At 30.5% G+C, this 22,560-nt stretch overlaps 2 protein-coding genes across 2 annotated transcripts in view; one reads left to right on the top strand and one right to left on the bottom strand.

The window, feature by feature from the left end:
• Nucleotides 1-189: 189 nt before the first annotated feature.
• LOC131848370 (coiled-coil domain-containing protein 28A) lies at nucleotides 190-1,091 on the bottom strand. The gene has a single exon (XM_059198193.1). It carries the CDS (start codon nucleotides 1,071-1,073, stop codon nucleotides 420-422), a length of 654 nt encoding a protein of 217 aa, XP_059054176.1. The 5' UTR covers nucleotides 1,074-1,091; the 3' UTR covers nucleotides 190-419.
• A 5,982-nt stretch (nucleotides 1,092-7,073) lies between these two features.
• The window catches only part of LOC131848343 (GTPase-activating Rap/Ran-GAP domain-like protein 3), a 188,519-nt gene continuing 173,032 nt past the window's right edge, over nucleotides 7,074-22,560 (top strand). The window contains exon 1 of the mRNA XM_059198160.1: nucleotides 7,074-7,128. Coding sequence (XP_059054143.1) covers nucleotides 7,074-7,128 — 55 coding nt within the window. The remainder of the gene's footprint in view (nucleotides 7,129-22,560) is intronic.

Here is a 22,560-nt window from a genome sequence, read left to right as displayed (position 1 = left end):
AGTGTAAAAAATAGTGCAAAGAAAGGTAAGATAAATCTAAAACAATATGTAATAAACACCTGAATTTTATTAAAATTCATAAATTTATTAAACCAGCTTTCTTTTTTGTAATATCCAGTAAAAATAAAACATTATATTATTATAATACAATTTATTTACAATTACATATATTTTTAATAAAGTTGATTTGTTAGTAAAAAACGATCTATTATTGTTTTGGAATGCAAATTTTAATTGAATACTTAAATAAAATATTATTAATAGAAGGATTATATAAGAAATTGATCACATTAATTTAAACACATTATTTAAATATTTTATACAAAAAGTATCAAATGTTTAACAAAATATTAATTTATTTAAAACAATATACAATCATTTTATTTAAGTAATTAACATGTGTTTCTTCACACAATAAGTTATTGATCATTAGTAGAGTTTGTTTGATTTCCAGAGTGTAAATGTTCTATTGAAGTAGATAATTGTTCAAGACTTTGCACTAATTGTGCCATCTTATCCCGTGCGGCTGAATTGTCAAAACTGTTGTCAGTTGGTTTCTCAACATCTGCACACAGCCGGAAGTGTAATCGAGCCAAGTGCTCTTGTTGGTCTCTGACATTGATCATCTGTTCCATACTGCACCCAGAACTGAAAGCACTTAACTTACCAGTATGAAAATCATCCAGTAATTCTAGTAAAGCCTTTTCCATATGCTTCACATCTGGTGCCTCTTTTGGTATATGTTTAGGTCTATTATTATAATTCGAACGCATTAAATCTCGATGTAATCGTCTTTCGTTTACGTATGATACTTTAGTAGACTCATTTAAGCTTGCCCCTGAACTAGGCTGGAGCTGTGGGTTCCGCTGTGAGCTAAGACTGGCTGCGCCGCTTGACATTTTATTACTGGTAACAGGAGACGTCGCTGATTGGAACGTCTTCTGTTCCTCCTCCTCTCCTTCATTCTGCATTAATTGTTGTGTTTCGTTAGCTTCTTCCAAGTCTAAACTCATGTAGGTGTGTATTAAAGAAAATAAAACTTGATGTTCACAAGTAATAAAATCCAATGACATTAAATGAACGGAATGGCTGTAATATAATTAATTATAATTTATTATCATTCAGGTACAAACAATGTAATAGTTTAATAAATTATTATGACATCGATTGACATCTCAGGTCAGAAAATTGACAACAGAATATGACATTGACATTTCGTACTACGTCCTACTTGAAACTTTTTTTATTAATTATTTTACGGCCCTGGAAAAAATCATACTTGACACATGAACAGTGTGATCAGATTCAAATTCTTGTTAAATCTACGACTAAATAAATATGTGCTACTACTTTTTGAACTATTTTTAGAAATACCAATATTATGTTGAACAGTCATGGATTTGTAATATGAATGTTTTATTTATGTCATTAAAATCATATTATAAATATTATAAACCTGAATGTTGTCCAGACATGAAGTAGTTGACATGTTATTTGTTAATTTATATAATAAAATACTACATTCTCAGTAATTAAAACTAAAATTAAAATAGTTGATTCGTTCGATGTTTGAAAGAATGTAGTTCAAAACTGTAACGTAAACCACAGTTGCCATAAAAACATATTGTTCGTTTTCAGATTTAATATGAAATTAACAATATTTCAATTGAAGCTGTTCAATTACAATATTCAAATTGGTACATTGCGGCCACGTTTATTCTTCGACGCGTAAGTTCTGCCTTTTAGTACTTTTCAATAGGGTTGTGCACTGTATGAGAAACAGGCTTAAGTAAAATCTGTATGAAACATCTTGTTTTCTTTTTTAAAGGAACGGAGAAAGGAAGGTGGGGCACCTCAGTGGAGAATGACGAGATGAACATATGATCAAATCAGTTTGCCTATCGCGGTCCATTAAAATATATTCTTTTTGAGCCTATATCTTAAACATATCATGTCGTACTATGTATTGTCTATATTTATGAACATGTAATTGTGTGTGATTAGTAAAACATCTTGTTCTCTTTTTTAAAGGAACGTTATAGGTGGTGGGGCACCCCAGTGGAGAATAACGAGATGAGCATTAGGTCAAATCAAATTGCCCATTGTGGTCCATTAAAATATATTCTTTTTGAGCCTATATCTTAAACATATCATGTCGTACTATGTATTGTTTATATTTATGAACATGTGATTGTGTGTGATTATAAATGTAATATTATTTGTATATGTAATATACAAATAATAATAAAAAAATATAGGTATCTTCTTTTTGCATTTCTACAGGCGGCAATACATAAATTCTGCAGGTAGGCATTTAAATATTTCTTTATAATGAAAATAAAGGATTTCGTTTACGCCAAAGATAAACTCTGTTGGCTTGTTGCTTTATCGAGAATATTTTATGTCTATTACGAATTTAGTACTAAGGAGTTATCACAAACTAAAATTTTGGTATTAGATGTTTTACAGAATTTCTGATTGGAATCAGACCGATTGATGACTCCAAACATTTTTATATATTACTAGCTATTCGCCCGATGTACATGTATTATACATGTAAACCTTCCTCTTGAATCAATCTATCTATTAAAACAGCCGCTTCAAAATTCATTGCGTAGTTTTAAAGATTTAAGCATACATAGGGACGGACAGACAGCGACAGCGACTTTGTTTTATACTATGTAACAATAATGATTCGCTGTGCATCAACTAATAAGACCTAACTAAACTTAAAGTTTGATATTGTACAGTTTTTAACGTTAACGCTTTGACTGCATAGTGATTGCTCACACATCTTTAATTACCTTATGGAAGTTTACATAATTATACTATATGACTATATTGTAATATATTATTTATTAGCCTATATTAGCCTTAAATTAAGGATAATATAGAATGCATTAAATTAAAACATATAATATGCATTTAGTTTGTAATTCATACTTATTTTCCTACCCAATGCAAAGGCGTGTTGCTTTGGTATATTTGATTATATCAAACATGCCGCAATAAATAATGTTATTTTATATAAGTACGTCTCTATGAAAAAAAATTATTTAGAAAACTTACTTAATAATATAAACATCATACGACGATACAGTTACGAGATAAGATACAACTTACCACCAATGTTAAAGACTACGGCAACAGTAGGCTACAACATTTTTAACTCTTGAACGATAAAACTTCTAAGCTCTATGTACTTTTCTAGTTGGCCTGATGGTAATCAAATGCTGTTGGTACTGAAAGTTTGATGACGGCGGCAAGTCGATACCCGGCATGAAGTGGCTTACATAAGCGAGGACACGCTGCTGTTCTTCGTAGCTCGAACGTTAGCGTAGCGGCTACGGTCAGTTGCGAGCTACGGCGCTCTCTGCGTGAGCGTATACCGCGAAATATTCTCGCGCATTTTGCACGCATCCTGTTTATTTTAAATATCGAATCTGAAAACAGAAAACTGGTTAGAATTTAATATACATACATTTCATTAAGTTTCTTTTAATATTCAACATTGGTGCCCTCTTAAAAAAGTGTTGTAACTATTAGGAAAAGTTTTGAATATTGAATGAAGCGCAAAAGCTACGGTCGTGGGAAATTTCTATGTACCTAATAAAGTTTGTACTCTTTTCAGATGCAAGTCGATTCTATGTTAATTAATAAAAAAATAATAATTTTAGTGTACTTTATATAAATCTAATACTGCTAATTACCAAATCATAGTACTACATTTTTATCAAGGTTTCAAACAAATATTAAATAATTTATGAAATAACTTGTGTGGGCAACTAAAAATCTTAAAACAAATGGAGACATTTTATTATCAAAAGACCAATATCCTTCCACCGGGTAATCACACAGGTTCTGTTTAAATTGACAATTCTAAGGCGGCTTTAATAAACACTATGAGTATATAGATAGATAGATACAATTTTTATTTACTTTAAAGGCATATACATAATAACTGTAATATTAACAACAAAAATAAAAAGTAGACACACAATTTCATTGTTCAGTACTTTATATAAATCTAATACTGCTAATTACCAAATCATAGTACTACATTTTTATCAAGGTTTCAAACAAATATTAAATAATTCATGAAATAACTTATGTGGGCAACTAAAAATCCTAAAACAAATGGAGGCATTTTATTATCAAAAAACCAATATCCTTCCGCTGGGTAATTACACAGGTTCTGTTTAAATCGACAATTCTAAGGCGGCTTTAATAAACACTATGAGTATATAGATAGATAGATACAATTTTTATTAACTTTAAAGGTATATACATAATAACTGTAATATTAACAACAAAAATAAAAAGTAGATACACAATTACATTGTAGTAGTCAGTCAACAAAATACAATACAATACAGGTACAAAAAAAAACGGTGTGAGTAACGTAGTGTGGATAAAACGTACCACAAAAATATACAATACTGTACATAATATTTTTTTAAAAATTCTAATTTAAAAACGAATCCGATACCTCAATTACGAGAACAACGCGTGTTACGTGAGGTCGTCAAGAAATTTGGGAATACCAATTCGAATTGTGTACGCAAGGTCGTCTCAGGTGGGCGGGTTATAGAGAGAGATCTCGTAAAATCTTTATTGCTGTAGACTTGAAAACATTTTACGAAATTTGTTCTCCTATACATTTAGCACAGATGTATACAGAAAAAATAATAAATGTATTATTAATATTGTTGATTGTGCTCAAATAGAATTAAAATTAACAAAAAAATATTGGAGACGAATATAGAGATCATTATTATTATTTTTATTATACTATATCTACATAGTTTGTATAGTAAATGTTTTAATGAATGTCTAATTAGGTACCCCTTAATACATCTAACAATAAGATGATATAAATGTTGCAAATCAATTGAAATTACGTAAAATAGAGGACTTTCAAATAATATGATCGAAAAAGAATTTTATTTATGTGCATTATTTGGTACTAGTTAAATAAAATTGGAAGTTAAAAAATCAAGACTATCCTTTGACATCTATTTGTTATATCAATTTTATTCAAAATTCAATTTGACTTGATTGCGCTAAAAATTTATATGCATATTCGAATGAAAATTTGTGTCGGCAACATGAAATTCGTGGTAGGCATATAGTTAAAAATCTACTCATCTTTTTAATACCTTAACACAGGGAATAGATTAGCAATACCTACCTAGCTATTATAAAGTAGCATAAAAGGTTAAAGTACCTATTGTAATTTAAACATTTTCTATTTACTATGTATCGTTCACGTATCACAATAGTTTGTATAGTTCTACGGCCTTGCTACGCAAGATATCCGTAGCACTCATAGTGCTACATATAGCGTTTTATAACATTGTGTTCAATAAATACATCCACGCAACTTTGTCTGCTTCTTTCTTCATTGATGCTCAACTCCTGTTGGCCATAGCGTGAAGTTATATAGTTCATAACTTCGATTACCGGGCTATGCATCACTAAAAGAGTTTTTTCTTGAGATTTGTTCAACTCTTAGTTTATTATATTACTTGAGATTATTTGATGTTCAACCAATAATAATAGTAAAATATTTTACTATATTTCGTGGGTACAAATTAAAATTGGCAAATACATTAGAAAAATATAAATATAATCAATAAGGAAATATATTCCGTATGTTAATACATATAATCCGAACTACAGACCATGTACGTGAAATCTGGAATTTATTTCTGTATTTTGTTACAACTTTATAAACATACGAAACGTTATGAGTTACTATTTTATGCGAACAAAGGCATGCAGCATATCCGGTACATTAAGATAATTTAGATATACAGCTCTGTTAGTACGTTTTCTGCTGCTTTTTATATTCTGTGAAACTGAAATAAACATTAAAGAGATTACTAACAGGTTTTCAGTGGTTTCATATAGAGCATGCTGAGTTAAAACATCGAAAAGAAAGCTGCAATTTTCTCGATATCGTACTTTTTTAATCATAACGATATTATTTTAAATTGTACGATATTGAGTGAATATCGTACAATTTAAAATTTTGATTGATGTTAATATTATCTATTTTTTATAATACGTAATTACAGCAAAGAACATTATGTAGGTAAATAATTTTACAAAATAGAATGTGTTTTATTATTGATATGTAGGTACTCTTCTTTATTAATTAAATAGAATCTATTAGTTACATTAAATATATTTATACTCTAAAACTTGGCATAAAATTGGCAAACGTATATTATAAAAAGCATAAAGAAATCAACCCTATAATTCTGTATCATTATGAGATACAGTATATAGCAGAGCTATGTGTAAAAGAAAAAAGGACAGCCGCACAACAAACATTCTACTATGTCCTATACTAGTATGACAATGATATATATTAATGCCTTGAAACCCATGAGTTATTTTATGCTTTATCTTTATATATTATTTATTATCTGTTGCTTTTAAATGTATGATTAATATAAAAATATGTACTATGTTTAACAGTGTTGCGGCCTAGTTTATTATCTCAACTAATCATTGCAGAGATCTGAGTTTGAATTCGGGCGATGTCAAAAGTTTGTTCGCATACATTTATTATGCAATAAAATTATAAATAGGACACAATTGAAAGAATAAATGCTTACAATGGCAGACTTATCCCAAAAGAGGGATGTTTCAAGTTTTTATCAATTTATATTTCTCATTGCCTTTCTTGTGACAATAGTAGGTACTGTTACTATTGTAGGTAGGTTTGCATTCATATCTATTCAGCGAAAAGTGGGCATGTGTTTACCCTATGTATAATAGCAATGGTGAACTACATTGAAAAAACGTTTATATTTATATTATAGTTCTAACATAGTATACATTCGAAATAGCAATCCATGTGTATATCGGTATACATATATATCAGCTGCTCAGGTTTCCAGGACCGTATCTTTTACGAGAAAAACATCTTATAACAATGTATTAAAGTACTTAACTGTTCAATGTACTTAATGACTACGTGTTTACCGAAATGGAATATATTCCACTGTAAACTTGTTTTCGTATTCGTAGAAATGTAATGTGTAAGTGGATCGATTAGTGAAATGGAGAAACGTCCCGATGGTTCGAGGCTACGAATACCGACGCCCCAAGAACAAGGTAAGTATTTGAATAATAATAAGTTCCTTACTTAAACTTGATGTAGAATTACGTACAGGTCCCTAACCTTAACTTATTTATGTAAATTAAATATTTACTAAGAATATTGAGTATTAATTTAAACAGTCCTCTAATGAATATTTCGTGTACATTCCTGATATTAGATATTCTTGAGGGACAGCGGTTTCAAAAATAATACCGACAGTTTTGTTGTTTCATATGTATGTAATTTGTACTCTATATACTAATATAGTATTAATTTCACATTGAAATTAAATTGATGTATGACGTGATGAATCATATATTATAATATTGATAATGAACATCGTGAATATAATGACAAAAAAACGAATCTATTTAGACATGGTAAAATATTTACAAAGGGTTTTTCAATATCTTTATATTAAAAATTTAATATCTACATATATATATATATATATATATATATATATAAATATATATGCTAAACATATATACTATCGTTGAATTTCTAAATTATAATGGGAATAAAGTTACAAGCATTATCGTGTGAACTAGAGACCCTCGCCTTTGTAGTTATTTAAGACACGGAAATCCAAACTATTTCAACAAGAACTGAGGCATTAAATCCTGAAATGCTCTCTCTTTGTTAAGATAACGCTAGATTTCTCACTGAGGTATTTCTAATTAATTATAACAGCACTTACATTATGTTTAGTCGGGACCAATTTACAGATAGTGATATTTCAAGCAACATATACTATTTATTTATTAAATGTTTATGCAGTAGAGTAATTTCTAATAATTAAGATTTCCTTACAGTGATAGTACCTACATGTGAGAAATTAATATTAAAATTAGGAGATTATACATACTTTATTTATGGTATTTATTCATACTTAATGACAGTAAAGAAGGATCTATTACTAAAATACCGCCTCTAAACTACCGATTTCATTAATTGCCGTTTCTTTTCTTTTCGATTTCTAAATTAGGATCAATTGGTAAGTAAATTGGAAAATCGAAATTAACAAGTCCTATCTGTTGAAAAGTAAAATAAGACTGGATAAATGTTATGCCTACTATTTACGATCACATATAGCTTTTAAATACATATATCTGAAAAATACTATTACTCATTTTGTAAATGGAACGTCAACAATAGAATTTCGAATATGGCAATTCTATTGTTGACGATACCAACCTTTTTATAAATTTATATGTTACATTCTTCATACATATTCCACGGCGTCACCAATAAAGACATAACGTCTAAAAACGATTTATCAAATTTATAGTTTATTATAAATACCATATTGCAGTATTCTTCAAACAAACATATCATTTCAATACATTTCTCTCATTCAATATAATCACGAAAACAGTTAGTAATTTCGTTCAATTACTGGATTCATAAAGTAAGAGCGCATAATAAGATTACCTAACATCTTTTTTCTACCCGCTATTTCGAGTTTTCGCGAATTCAAATTTCCTTGCGACTATCATAAATACGGATTATGCAATTCTATACCGATATATAGAAATTTATTTAAGCATGCATGCTTAAATAAATTTCTGAAGAAATGGAAATATTCCTAAGTATTTTGGTTATATTACGTTTAATATATATAAGTTTTAGTTGCTTTATTATGTTTGTTACATTAGTTTTGTGGGGAACGGAAATTGCCTCAAATTGAATTTACCTCTGTTTTTATTATGAACATGAAGAAGTATTGCTTGATATTTAATAGAGGTTTGGTTGATTTAGGTTATGAAAATACTTTACAAATGTCGTGTTTCCCTGTGCTTAGATGTATGGAGTTGTACATACTAAACCCTATTTTTACTGTAATCTTACCCATGAGAAGATTGGGATAACAGTTACTTTTACCATTAATCGCTTCGCATGTATAGTTCTGATTTAAGTTAAACCACAGATAAGACAATATTAAATAATAAAACATAGCATATGATATCAAATTCGTGGATTGTAATAAAATAATTACGAACAATCTAGTTACCTAGTATTCAAATTTATGACTGCAATAATAAAATTTTTTAAGATGATCGTTTTTTGTGTTTTTTCTTATCATATTGTTTCATTTAATATTTAATTTCCTGTACATTTAGCAATAATTTTTATGATTCTGTTTCTTTCGGATCTAAGGTAACATTTGCTGTTTTCTGTGCACTATATCGTGAAAGCTATAAGCGATTGAGCAAACAACCGTAATATACTGTACAAAACAGAGAGAGTTCATCAATACCATAAAGCATTGTTATATCAAATGCTGAGAGTATAATAGCCTCTCTGCTCAGTAAGTAGCACAGTTAAGTGTGCTAGTTATTGAAATTGTGCCTCAGTAATCCACAGGTGGCATGGATAGATCGATTGACATCTTTAATTCAAAATTATAATTTCACAATAACATTGATGTTTGTTCTACATGACAAGTAATTTTAATTTTTCTACACCTTAATAGTATGACACCCTTGGTACGCTACGGTAACCATTTACCATCAGATGGGCCGTATGCTTGTTTACCACCTACGTGATTTAAAAATGTATACTGACGGTTTGAAATCCTGCCCACTGAGCAACTAAACACAAAGCGACGGCTTTAATCATAGAAACTCTCGCTCTTTTCACTTTTGTACAGTAAAAGGCAGTCTAATGTGCGCCACATTATTATATACCGTGGCAGTTTTCAAAGTATTATTTAAGAGAAACTAGGCTAAAAAAGGTTAGAGGTTAAATTTTATACATTTACCATACTTACAAAGTGCTGACGTTAACTTTTATTTATGAGACTAGAAAGACTAGTTAAAATTATAATGAATAAGTGAACTCGTTGGAAACAGTCAGTCTTTTATACTTCACATGTATGTAAGTAAGTACTTAAATCACAAACACTCAAAATGTGCACTCCTAGTGTTATAAGTTAACACTAGGAGTGCACATTTTGAGTGTTCTGATATTCGTAACAGTTCCCTTAATTACAACAGGTGTGATCAACAGTAAACATTATATAGTCACGACTGTCATTCCAATTGGGGTAGTCAGAGGCATTGTCATTATAGTCGACGTGGTGTGGTGAAATTCTAAAAGAGCAAGGGCGTGCTTACCGCCGTTTCTCTGATATATTTGGTTCCGCTATAGATGATCCCCTATAATTTCGGACAGCCAGTCGGAAATATAAATTGACAAACAAAGTTTTTTTTGTATTATATATTTACAGGTACATTTATTTTTATACTTTATTATTCATTACTTGTTACTGTATATATTACTTACAATAAATAGAAATGACTATCTTCTTATGTCCCTGTACCAGCAATGATTGGTTTGCCAACTCTGTTATTACAGTTTCTCATTCATGAGGTTTTCGCTGGTTTTCTTTTTCCTTATTATGTGCTTATTTATGTGTCACGTGACCCAAAACTTCCTCCGTAATAAAATTGACAGGCGAGTTTTGGAGCTTTCCACTTTTGTGGGCAATATTGCGACAAACAACTTTCTTTATTTTGTGTATACCGGTACTGGCATTAACTTTATAGTTGTATAGGTGAAGATGTTTTGAAATTGAATTGTATTGAAGAGATGTTGTCTTATTTTTTGTGTCAGTATTGACTGGAGAAGTCGAAAAGAGAATGTAAATCGTATAAGTATATTACTATATATAATTTGAACGTCTTACATTTATTTAGGGACTTTTATCATAATATGATAATGCCAGTCCCATCGTATCTTATTAGAGTTATGTTAGCTAGTTATCTTTGAATTATGATATAAAAACATATGATAATCAGAATAGATAGACAAAGAGAAATAGACAGTTCTTAGCTCGTCAGTATTCGATTTAATTATATGTAAAGATAATAAAGATAAAGATGATGATAGTGTAAAATAAAATATGCGTTTAAAGAAAGTTATCTTCAATGAATCTACGTCACTTGTATAATGGATACGATAACGATAGAAAATGCACTCTTGTCTATAAATTCTTCGTTGTAAACTTTGTCCGTATATTGGAGATAACGTTCTTTAAGTGCACGACATTACTCGGCTACAAGGAAGGAAGTTTGCAGTATTTCAGGGAGTTCAAAATCGAATATTGGAATGACTAGTATGCTGCTCGCTAGATTTAATATATAGTGTAGGGAGTAACGGAACTACTTTAATAAAGATTTCCTTAAATATGTACTCATTTATCTGGCTACTCTAGTCTATAATTTAACTCATAAATACAATAGTATGTCTTCATTATATTGCTATGTGTATTATTTCTAACTCAGACCTAATAATGATATGTAATGTATGAGCCATTGAAATATTTTCGAATATTATTTTGTTTATCTGTTTTCAATTTTCATCAAGCTCGGATAAAACGTACATAAAGTTTTATACTCTGAATACCAAATTTAACGCTGTTTATAGAGAAAATAAAGTGCTCTTTTTGATGTGTACCTACTTTATATTTTAGAGAATACGAAGAAGTTAAGAAGAAGGTAATGGGTGAAAACACGTGACACACTTATTTTATTTGAAATAATAACTTTACAAAACAAAATGACTTATTTACATTTTATCACTTAAATATAAACTGTAATATGAAATATTTTTTGTGAATAGCGTGGTAAACAAGCTGTTGGTCCGCTTGATTGTAAGTGGTAACCGTCACTTACAGACAGACAGACACACACAGATTCTCATTGTCACGTGATTACCATAGTGTCACTTATACGTTGCCCAATGGTTTCGTACTATGTAAATTCACTGTTTTACCTCAAAATCGTCTTGGAAAAATAAGCTGTTTGGCGGCTGAAATAAGTGAGTCTGAGGTACTCACGCAGACGTCTTTTACACATATACTACCTCGGTAATGTAGTTGATATCTTTGCAGATTTTGAATAGTTTTTATAGTAAAAAGGATTTACTTACTGTATATATTACCGACTTCATTATGTTACGACAGTTGATATTGATTTTGTGGTACAAATTCTTATTTAAAATTAATACTCTTTGTTAGTAGAATAACGTTAAACTTGCCTTTTATAGCATTGTACAGTGAGATGATTTGTTTTGTTGAATACATATAGTCTGTAACATTCACATAGTGTCAAAGACAAGAGGCTGTATACGTAGTATACGGATGTATGTCAAACGATGCTGTCGAGATAAAACCGTCGGATGTGGGGCGAGCGGCTGGCGGAAGCCTCACCCTGCACTTGTATAAAACACTTACGTACAGTCCAACAACAATAGCCTATGTTAATAAAAACGGTTCACTCCACTGAGAGGTTTCTACAATCTTATGAGCCATTTCAACAGTATAAGTATAGTCAAGTAGTCTATATAGAATATAGCAGAAGGCTAAAAATGTAATTGAGTGTATTTTTTTAGTAGGAACTACATGTTTAGTTGATGGTCAAACCCTTAATTTAACATACCGCCTTAGTTCCAATAGTCGCCATTATTGGAATTAAGGCGATAAAGTTCGATTCGTGTAAATTGCAAAAATTTATTGTAAATAACTAGTTATTGTACTAAACTATTTGTTGTTTAGTACCTATAGTGAAAGTTCTGCATAGTTTGGTAATTAATGGCTCTGTGTCAATTATCCTGAGTTCAAATTATTTATTATAAATGAAGCTAAAAGAAATTGGCCAATGGAAGACACGATCATGTATGTTCAATAACATACCCTATGTTGGTGAATACAATTGTGTAATAAAGGAAATAAAATTAATTAAATTGACGACCCGTCTAGCTAGGGATGAAATATTTGGAAATGTCGGGTCCACCTAACATAATAAAGTTAGTATCAATTATGTTAATTTGACTTCACTCTCCTTGAATGTAGATACCTACCCTTCGTTTAAGTTTGAAAAATTAATTCAACGAACAGATAACAGATTTCGTATATTATTATTGAAATAAAAAAATAAGAAATATATTGGAGTAGTAAGTACTCGTATGCGCAATGTGCAATATTTTGTCGTTCCATATATGTATATTAAACGATATAGGTACGCCTTTTTCATATAGTCTAGATCGATATACATATGTATAAACTCCGTATATATATTATACCTCTTTAGTTTTACTAATTTCTCTAAGAATATTTCTGTCCAGCTTAGTTCATTAGGTTTATTTTTTTATGGATGATAGACTGATGCACGAGCCTGCGCTGTTTACGTTAGCAGGACACCAATTGAGGATGATAAGATGAGTATGAGGTCAAGTCAGTTAACCCATCATAACAAATTCTCCAGAAATTTATCACGATTTTTTCAGAGGTAACCGCGTGGAGGTCAACTACAAGGTATAATACTAGCAATGGGGTCTTTAGTCCACATTACTAATTAATTCCCTTCCCCCAGTTAAGTCTATTATAATATATCTTTTTCTGTAGGTACAAGTGTAATAACTAGTATAAATCCTTTTGTATCACAGTCAGTATTAGGTTAAAGAAGGTTTTTTATCCTAGAGCGTTAATTAGCTTTAGAATTCTCGTATTCCTTCATTTTGAGTAGGTAGTGACCGCTTTGTGTTTTTACTCCACTATCTTGTATTGTCCGAAACGCGCATTTACTTGAATAATAAATTTAATTACGATAAGAGCAAGGATATAATGAAGCATTGTATTGTTTTTCCAACTATAATAAACAAAAACTAATATGATAAATGCTTAGAAATAATTGTCCTTTACAGAAATTCTGTTGATTTTGTGTAGAATATGTGTTATTTTTTAAAGTTAAAAACTTTAAGATGAAAATATGTTTTCTATAAAAGATACATTGACATATATCTGGGTGTTATTATAGTCTTTGTATCTAGAAATATTTTTAATTTTATATAGAGATTTGATCTTTCTGTGATTGTAGAATTCTTAATATGCAATAAAAACTCAGGCGTTTGATCATAAAATATTAAAAGGGTCTATAAACTTAACTTTTATTGTCATAAACTGAATAAAGAGCTATTCTTAATATAACATTGGAAGGCCTTTTATGTTTCAAAGTCAAATTACCAAAAAATTAAAAAATACTTATCATAGAATGTAATAGTAAGTGAAAATTATGATTAATGTGGGGCAAAACGGGGTAGTTAAGGTTTGACATTGAATAAAACTCACATTTAAATAAGGACAACCATATTTTCTTTCGTTTTACAAACTTTGGTAATCGGTTTATTGTATAAATAACAATAGACTCAAATTAGCTTATTATTTTTCTCACAATCAATAGTTAAAGCGAAAAGGTCACTTTGCTCCATCTTACCCCATACCTGGGGTAAGACGGGGTACCCTATAGGGTACGACGGTGTACGTAAAATAACAATAGCTGCTACGGTAAATACAGTTAGAAACTAAAAACAAATGGTTTTAAAATATAACAAAACAGTCTCATGTTTAATACGATTATAAGTAATGGACTAAACTACAAAGGGGATGAACTGCAAGGATAGCTCTGTTGTGATCCAGCCTGCCTCACTGCAAACACCCCACGTACCTTGGGAAGCATTTATCATCAGTTCTGGCTTCATCGTTTTATGAGGAAATAGCATCATTGGTAGCATGTAGTACCCAAATGCACTGAAACTAAACACTACAGTGATAGAAGCTCCCCTTTTAGCTGAAGATAAAATCCAACTTTCGTACTCCCTGTTCTGGCGATAATTTTATATTTACTTTTAGGAACGATGGATACCCCAGTCTCGTCTGTGTTATTTATTCTGTCAGGAGAAATTTTCTTGAGGTCGAGGGTTTGGCCTAACAAATTAAAAATCTATCTATAGCTATTTTATTAAGTCCTGCAGCTCTTGCCGCTGAAGTGTTCTCCGGTTTTCTATATAAAATATCGGGGTGCCATTTGTCTGCTCTGACCAACTTACCCTACTGGTTTCCCGCACGTAGGTCCGTACCATTCTTCAAAAATACAAAATTAGACTCGGACGGGGCAAGATGGGGTATCCCATATACCATCTTGCCCCTTCGGGTATTAATTTTATAAAAAAATAATAAAAAATAGGAATAATAAATTTAAGCGGTCGAAATATTCTCACCTTACTTTATGCTTTTTTACTCTTCCCAAAAAATAGCAATAACATGGTCAAAACTAGTTTTTTCGCTCAAACATCTAAACGCGACGTCTAACTGCGGTGGTTCTTAGGCGACCGAGGGGGTCAAGTAATAGCTTATTACTGGTATTATTGTTTTGACTGAGGTTCATTTGGTTTTCTCTGTAAGGGGGGTACTCCGTCTTACCTCGCTACCCCGTCTTGCCCCACTCTCCCCTATATATTAGTTTACAAACTATATATAATGGAAAAAACGGTACAAAATGTATTTGGCTATCTAAACAATAATGTTGTAAAGAATAACAATAAAAATCTGTACCAAAGTTTCTTGAAATTATTTATCAACGTAGTCGATTTGAGCGGTAGGGTTAGCAAAATTTTATGAAAATGTTAGTAAACATGTATTCTTGTAAGTGGCACAAAATATTGAATAATATATAATATAACAAAGTTATTGACTCTAACTTTGAATTCTTATGAAATGCCCTCAAATTACTAGAGTAATCAATAATTATTTAATATTTCAAGATATTACTTTTCCACACTTATTTTAAAGAATACCTCTTTAAAATAAGTATTTGAAAAGTGTTTCCGTTAAAAGTTTTTACGGCATCATTCGACTGTCACACAGTTATATTTTGAAAACATTTGATGAAGAGTGGTAAAAGCAGCTTCAGAAATTTTCAAATATTAAAATTTTAATAGAAAATATGGCTTGTCATCTTCTGTATGTAATCCAATGTTAGATATATTTAAATATTAGTTATGAACCAAAAAGAGCATTGTAAGTAAGTGTGCTTGGTTTTTGTCTAAAGTTTTGTACGTTGGTAATAATAACGAAAAATACTAAGAACGCGAATGGGTAGATTTGTCTGTTCGTAATAAAAGTTGACATCCACCGTCATCTCCAGTTGACTCGTGACCAGCGTGAAAGATAGGGGAATACAAAACGAGATAACCATTTTAAATATTACGCATTAAACATTCTGTAAGCTTTTTTCATTAATAATCGTCGTAATCAAAATTTTTCATTTATAGTATATCATATTAATATTATGAATGCGAAAGTGTGCTCTGTTGGAGACAAGGATTCAGACATTATGTCACTGCTCTACAATCAAAAAAAGAAAGCTGCTTCGCAGCTAAGGTGAGATTATATGATATGAGATTAGAGAGAAATAGGTGAGACTGAAGTACGTCTATGACTTTGTACAAAGTCTAGCTCGGTAGCAGTTGGTGTTACGTAAGTTAGAAATTGAGTAAATAAATCGAAAACATTTATCTGTTCTGATCGTTGGCGGCAGCGTGGGTGGTCGGTGTAAACAATTCGCAATTAATTTATTGAGCGGCAAACCTCGTATGCTCAATATGGCAAAATTTAAAAACGTTACTGTATATTTATGACGACAAAGTCAAAGTAGTAGTATGTAATATTATGTTATCTGTGGTAGTAGTAAAAAAAATAGGAAAGGTTATTGTCATTTGGGATTAGAACTATGATGTCTAGGGTGATTTATTTACTAGCTATTCCTGAGACCTTTTGTGCTGAGAGTTTTGTCACTCAGGATACAATCTATCTTCATGCCAAATTAAATTAGAAAATTTCAGCTATGAAAATATATTAAACATATAGACAGGCGGATAAATACTTTCGCATTTATAGTATTACTAGCTGTTACCTGCGACTATATCTGTACAAACTTAAATCTCTTATTTCAAAATTTTCAGATATTTTTTGAGATAAAAGATATCAGACATATTGACTATTGTAATACAAACTGTTCTCATGTTAAATGCCATTTCGTTGTGGAAAGGCAAAGAACTGACATCTGTCAGTTTGTCTCTGTATTCTATTACACTTTCGTATTTAAATCATTAGTATCAATGAATATTTTGCAAAATAATACCAAGAGCAATGGAAATGTATATGTACACGGACTGTCATTTGTATTAATGGGCCATATAACAAAGTAGGTAATTTTGTTTACTCTTCAGCCAAACAGTTCCCTTTTGCATCGCATTCTTTTCATTATCAATTATTTCCTGTCCCTCAATACGAACTTTGACTTGTTTGCGGAGTAAATAGACAATTTTAATTCTTAGATGTATTGTTAAATATTTTCTGAGCTTAATTTGTATTGCGGAATTAATTTTCAATTTGTCACTGTTTAAATTATTTTGTTACTTTGTATTTTTTATAATTTACCAGAATAAAAAAAAATATAACTACTCAAAAATATGCTTATGTTAAGTTTATTTGATAAAGTGCTAGTGATACTTTTTGGCTCATCAATCAGCATGTTTGTCAAGGAATCATGTGTAAACAGAATTAGTGGTATGATTCCCACTAATCCTGTTTCCTCCTGATTCATGTCGAGTCAATTATCAATAATATCAATATACAAGGACATGTTTATATGGTATATGGTTTTAGAATAGGTAAAAATAATTTTCAGGCTTAATGTCGAAAAGGGCTATTTTCATTCGTCAGAAGACGTCGAAATAGCGTTTTAGATTGCGCCGTCTTTTTTTGTCGGTTCTCTCTGACATGCTGTAAGCATGTGTAGGTCTAGGTAGGCGACTAAAACTCAACTTTTTTTTATTTTGATACAAGTAATTCAGATGAAACTATAAGCTGACGATACTGAATTGCGAGTAAACTTCTTACTATTTCCTTATGCTATCAGCAGGAAATATTTTTTATTGGTAAGTAAAATAAATATAACAAAATTAAATATCCGCTGTTATGGAAACGATCTGTGGATGATTTGCATTTAAAGTGGGATAATTTGGGTCACCGGATACAAAGCGACGTAATGTTTGCCCCTCTCAACCTGGACCTCCCAACGCCAACGCGTTTGCGACGATATTGTCCGCATTTTGGTCAAATAATTGTCACAAGCAACCTTATATGATTGTCTACTCCCTGACATGGTAATAACATTATTCACGTTTGGTGTGCTAATAATTAAATTAATAATAGCCATAAATACATTTGAATACATCACACGGCGCCATTTACGCTCAAACTAAACAGAGCTACTAATATAGGTAGATATATAATATTACTAGAAGTTTTATGAAGATACTTTAATATTAGAATATTCAAAGGTAAGGTCTTAACAACAGATACTTTTTATGCTAGGAACATACCCATGGGATACAATCCCGTTTTTGCAGAAGCAATGAGCACTCTCTTGTAAAACATAATAATAAAACAGCAATGAGAACTCGAGTCCGTAAATGGAAATTTTTGAAACAAATTAATGCTTTGGGGATTTGTGGTGCAGAAACTCTAACAGTGTTTTTAAATATCAATATTTTCGTTGAGCTGTTTGTTCCATTTGAAAATAGATATATTTTATTTTACTGTAATAATACAATTAACCTTTTTAATACCTACATATCGTAAGTTATTAATAAATATAATTATGACTGACTGACAGATAAACTTAGAATACTAGAAATATATAATGTAATAAAGTGCAACTAGAGAGATGTCTTAAAAAAAGTGCTTTGATGCTGGTTAGTTTATATAAGATATATTGATAATACTTATAGATTAAAAAATGTACTTGTTTTAAATAGCCCATGACTCTAAATGAATTCTAAATGTGGCGGTATTTGAGTTTTACTACACTGTATTCAATAGCTGCCTGATTTACATACAAATTGAACACGCGGTCAATATTAGCCTTTGTTTAATTTGTGCAAAACTCTAGATCTCGATAACACCAAATTAATTTTGTTTTTGCCACCAGGTAAATAATTATTAATATTTTATAGGTTTAGTAATTTCTTTACTCAGCCAACTAATTAGTTAAAAGCAATAACTAGTATATTTATAAAAAAACAAAATAAAATTCCCTTTGACAATTGTCGAAGTCGAGATCAGAACAAAATATCTGACCGTTTTACTTCTTACTTCTTACTGAGTTCAGTTATTTATTTTTCATCTCTAGTAACATACAATTACATTATTATTATTGGTATAGTATTTTATAGTTTATAGCGGTTGACATATATATATATGTCTGCATATATGTATGTATGTATATTAGTTGTTTAGTACCCATAACACAAGCTAGGTTTAGTTTAGGACTAGATAACATCTCCATTATTACTATTAATGTCATTTTCTCCTTAGCTGCATTGAAGAATATCTGATATAATATACGTATTGTCTTCTGAGTTACACTTTCTAAAATCCGTCAGTTTGGATACCTGAGTCTCGCTTACTAAACCGTGTTGAAACATCGGTTGACTGGTGAGATAAGGCAGTGAAAGTACAGGATAAAATGTATGACATCTTTAGTCCTCCTCAATTGAAACACATGATAAGGTGATATTTGTAGTGTTATTAATCTCTAATACAGACGACTGTTACCATTTAACATTAGGTGCGCTGTCAGCTTATTTACCATTCCAATTAGAAAATATATATATTTAATTCCTTTTTAAAATCGTTGGATAGGTTAAAAATATTGTATATATTTTAGTGTAGTAAACTACTCTCATATATATTTGCCCTTCACAACATTGCTGCTATAAATGTCACAAACGTAAACGAGGTCCCAGGCGATTCTCAATAAGGCAAATTTAATGAACGAATTTCTAAATTTATTCGTGTCTGGACGTGCAGTCTAGACAAGTTAAATTAATATTGAAAAAGCACAAGTTTTGAAAGTGTTATCTCATGCATATACCTCTGCATTAACAAGATAACTTTTAATACACCTATTAAAGTACTTTAATTAATTAATTTTATACGTAGGTATATACTATTTTTCTATATAAATTTAGAATTTTGTTTATTGACAAATTTTGGAACAATTTAATGCAGATTGTATATAGTAAAATATAAAACTACTTATTAATATTATTACGCATAACTGCGGATTCCTGGACTTTTGTACATTTTATATATTTATCTATCATCTATATCATATAAATATTATTGTAAAACTTAGTACTTAATGTATATACCTTACACATATGTACTTATACGGAACTAGTGATCACTTTTTATAAATAGAATAAACTGGATATGACTTTAGTTTTCACTAGTTTACCAAAATATAATTAAGTAATAATAAAATCAGTAGCTGTAAATAATACATGACCGTTATACACGATACGATTTATTATTCTGTTGTGTATACAGCGGTCGATTAAATATAACAGAATTATGTACATTCTACTAAAAATATGCAGAGTAGCGAAATATGAACGCGTTGGCACTATCAAGTAGAGAAAAAAAAACTCTATTGTCCCCAATAAGTTAAAATGATGAATTATACTAGTGAACGGGTGCTGTTGTAGGGTCTAGTCTACTCTAATAATTATGACTGATTTATTTTGTTACTCAAGTAACTACTTCTTTATGTCAACTTTGCTATTTGGTTTGTAGTAACACAAAATTCTTAAAAATGTAATTATGCATAAGTTTTATTTAAAAGAGCAACACGGAAGATTCTTACTCGTATCGAATTATTGGAAGAATAAAAAAATATGAATTATCAAAAGTGCATATATTAAGTTTATTTGAATAAAGATTATTCCTATTTTTATATCTAATCAGCATAGTCAACGGTTAGTTCTCATACTGATGAGCTGTGATGCTACCTTTAAGTTTAAAATATACTTCGCTAGATAAGCTGCTAGCAGCAGAATAAGTAAGATAAGATCCACGCATCTTTGTACAAGTCCCTTTTGCTTTGTGGAACAAAGTCTTAAATTAAGTTGTTTAATTTTAATGAGGTCGGCATTAGACAAGTTGTAATTGTTGGAACTTCGTAACAAACTTCACTACAACAAGTATTGCGGAATACCACGAAGAACTGTCGGGTCCCCATGGTAACCATCAGGAACCTGTAACTTATGTTACATACTTTTATGTAAAACTTAGTTAACAACTTTAACTAATTATCACAAGTCAACAAAGAACTATGTAGGTTCGTAATTTGTCCTCATTTTCTTATCCATACTAGTAGTCGCCCAGTGGTCGAAATTCGACAATAATTCATTTAACATTCAGTAAGACTATGGACAAATAATATTAAAGACAAACAATGTTAATCTATTCTCAATTTGATTACATAAACAAAAGAGAATCGTATACGTGTGTCTATGTCACATACATGGTAGTGCATGTAATATATGAATGTGGATGGATGTAAAGGGAGGGGACGCCCTAAGAAAAGATGGATGGATTATGTCAAAAGTTGATATGAATAAAAGAAGAGTATGTTTAGATATGACGACCGATAGAGAGCAGTGGAAGAGAATGACATACTGCGCCGACCCCAAATAATGGGATAAAGGCAAGGCAATGATGATGCAATGGAAAATGGTAGCTAACAAATACGTGTAGTCTGTTTATTTATCTCAGGGACAAAGATCTACTTAGGTTGCTAGCGTTTTGCAATTCTTAAATAGCGTTGAGGCACAAACGGAAATTAATATTAATTAGCGATTTATATCAGTCAAATAACATGTGGATATTCATTTAACATGCATTAAGACAAAATTAATATAGTAAAGGTGTCTTTAATTTTAGGTTTTGTATCAAAATATATTTATATTATTCACATTATTTTACTGAAACAAGAACTACCATTTTTATAACATTCGTATGGTGTAGTATCTCTTAAAACATATACCTATTTAAAATATTTCGCTGCTTAAAGAAAAAACTAGTTGGTTTGTAGTTTAATACCGTAAATAATACTGTATGTAATGAAACCACAATAATGAAACGAAAGGAAATAATAGAAACACTAGTATACGTGCGTAAATATTAAAAATAAAAAAATACGATTCAACAAATAAGTATGTTGTACTTGCAGGTACAGCATTACCCCGATACAGCTGGTAACATTATTTAAAAATTTAAGATTTCACACCTGTCAATTTAGTCTCTGGGATTATAAAACTGACTATGGGTATTTTCTTGGCATAATTTGGTAGATAAATATACTTTTTATGTGATGTTTATTAACTTAAATATATTTAAACAATATGAAATCATCAATACATTTTCCACTCAATAAGTGGGACGTTATAATTTCGTATTTTCGGTATAATGCAAGCCTACAAGAACAAACAATAATATTTAAATATTACAGTTTTTTTCGTTGCATTCTGTATTATAAGTTTCTTTGCCATTCATTTCAACTAAGATGTTATGCCTCCGTACCACGTAATTTTACTGCCACATTTTCCTCTTCAAACCGGAACACAACTTGAAAAGCATGTCGTTTAAAAGACAGTGGCAGAAACAGGTGAGACAAAGCAACCCACGTAGACGACTCCGAACGAGGTCTCCCTTTTGTTGAGACTATTGTTACATAACTACACGTTTACGTATA

The sequence above is a fragment of the Achroia grisella genome, unplaced genomic scaffold (genome assembly GCF_030625045.1).
Source record: "Achroia grisella isolate CSIRO2021 unplaced genomic scaffold, CSIRO_AGI_Agris_v1 utg551, whole genome shotgun sequence".
In the NCBI taxonomy this organism is placed as follows: domain Eukaryota; kingdom Metazoa; phylum Arthropoda; class Insecta; order Lepidoptera; family Pyralidae; genus Achroia; species Achroia grisella.
This window is presented reverse-complemented; position numbering and strand designations above follow the sequence as displayed.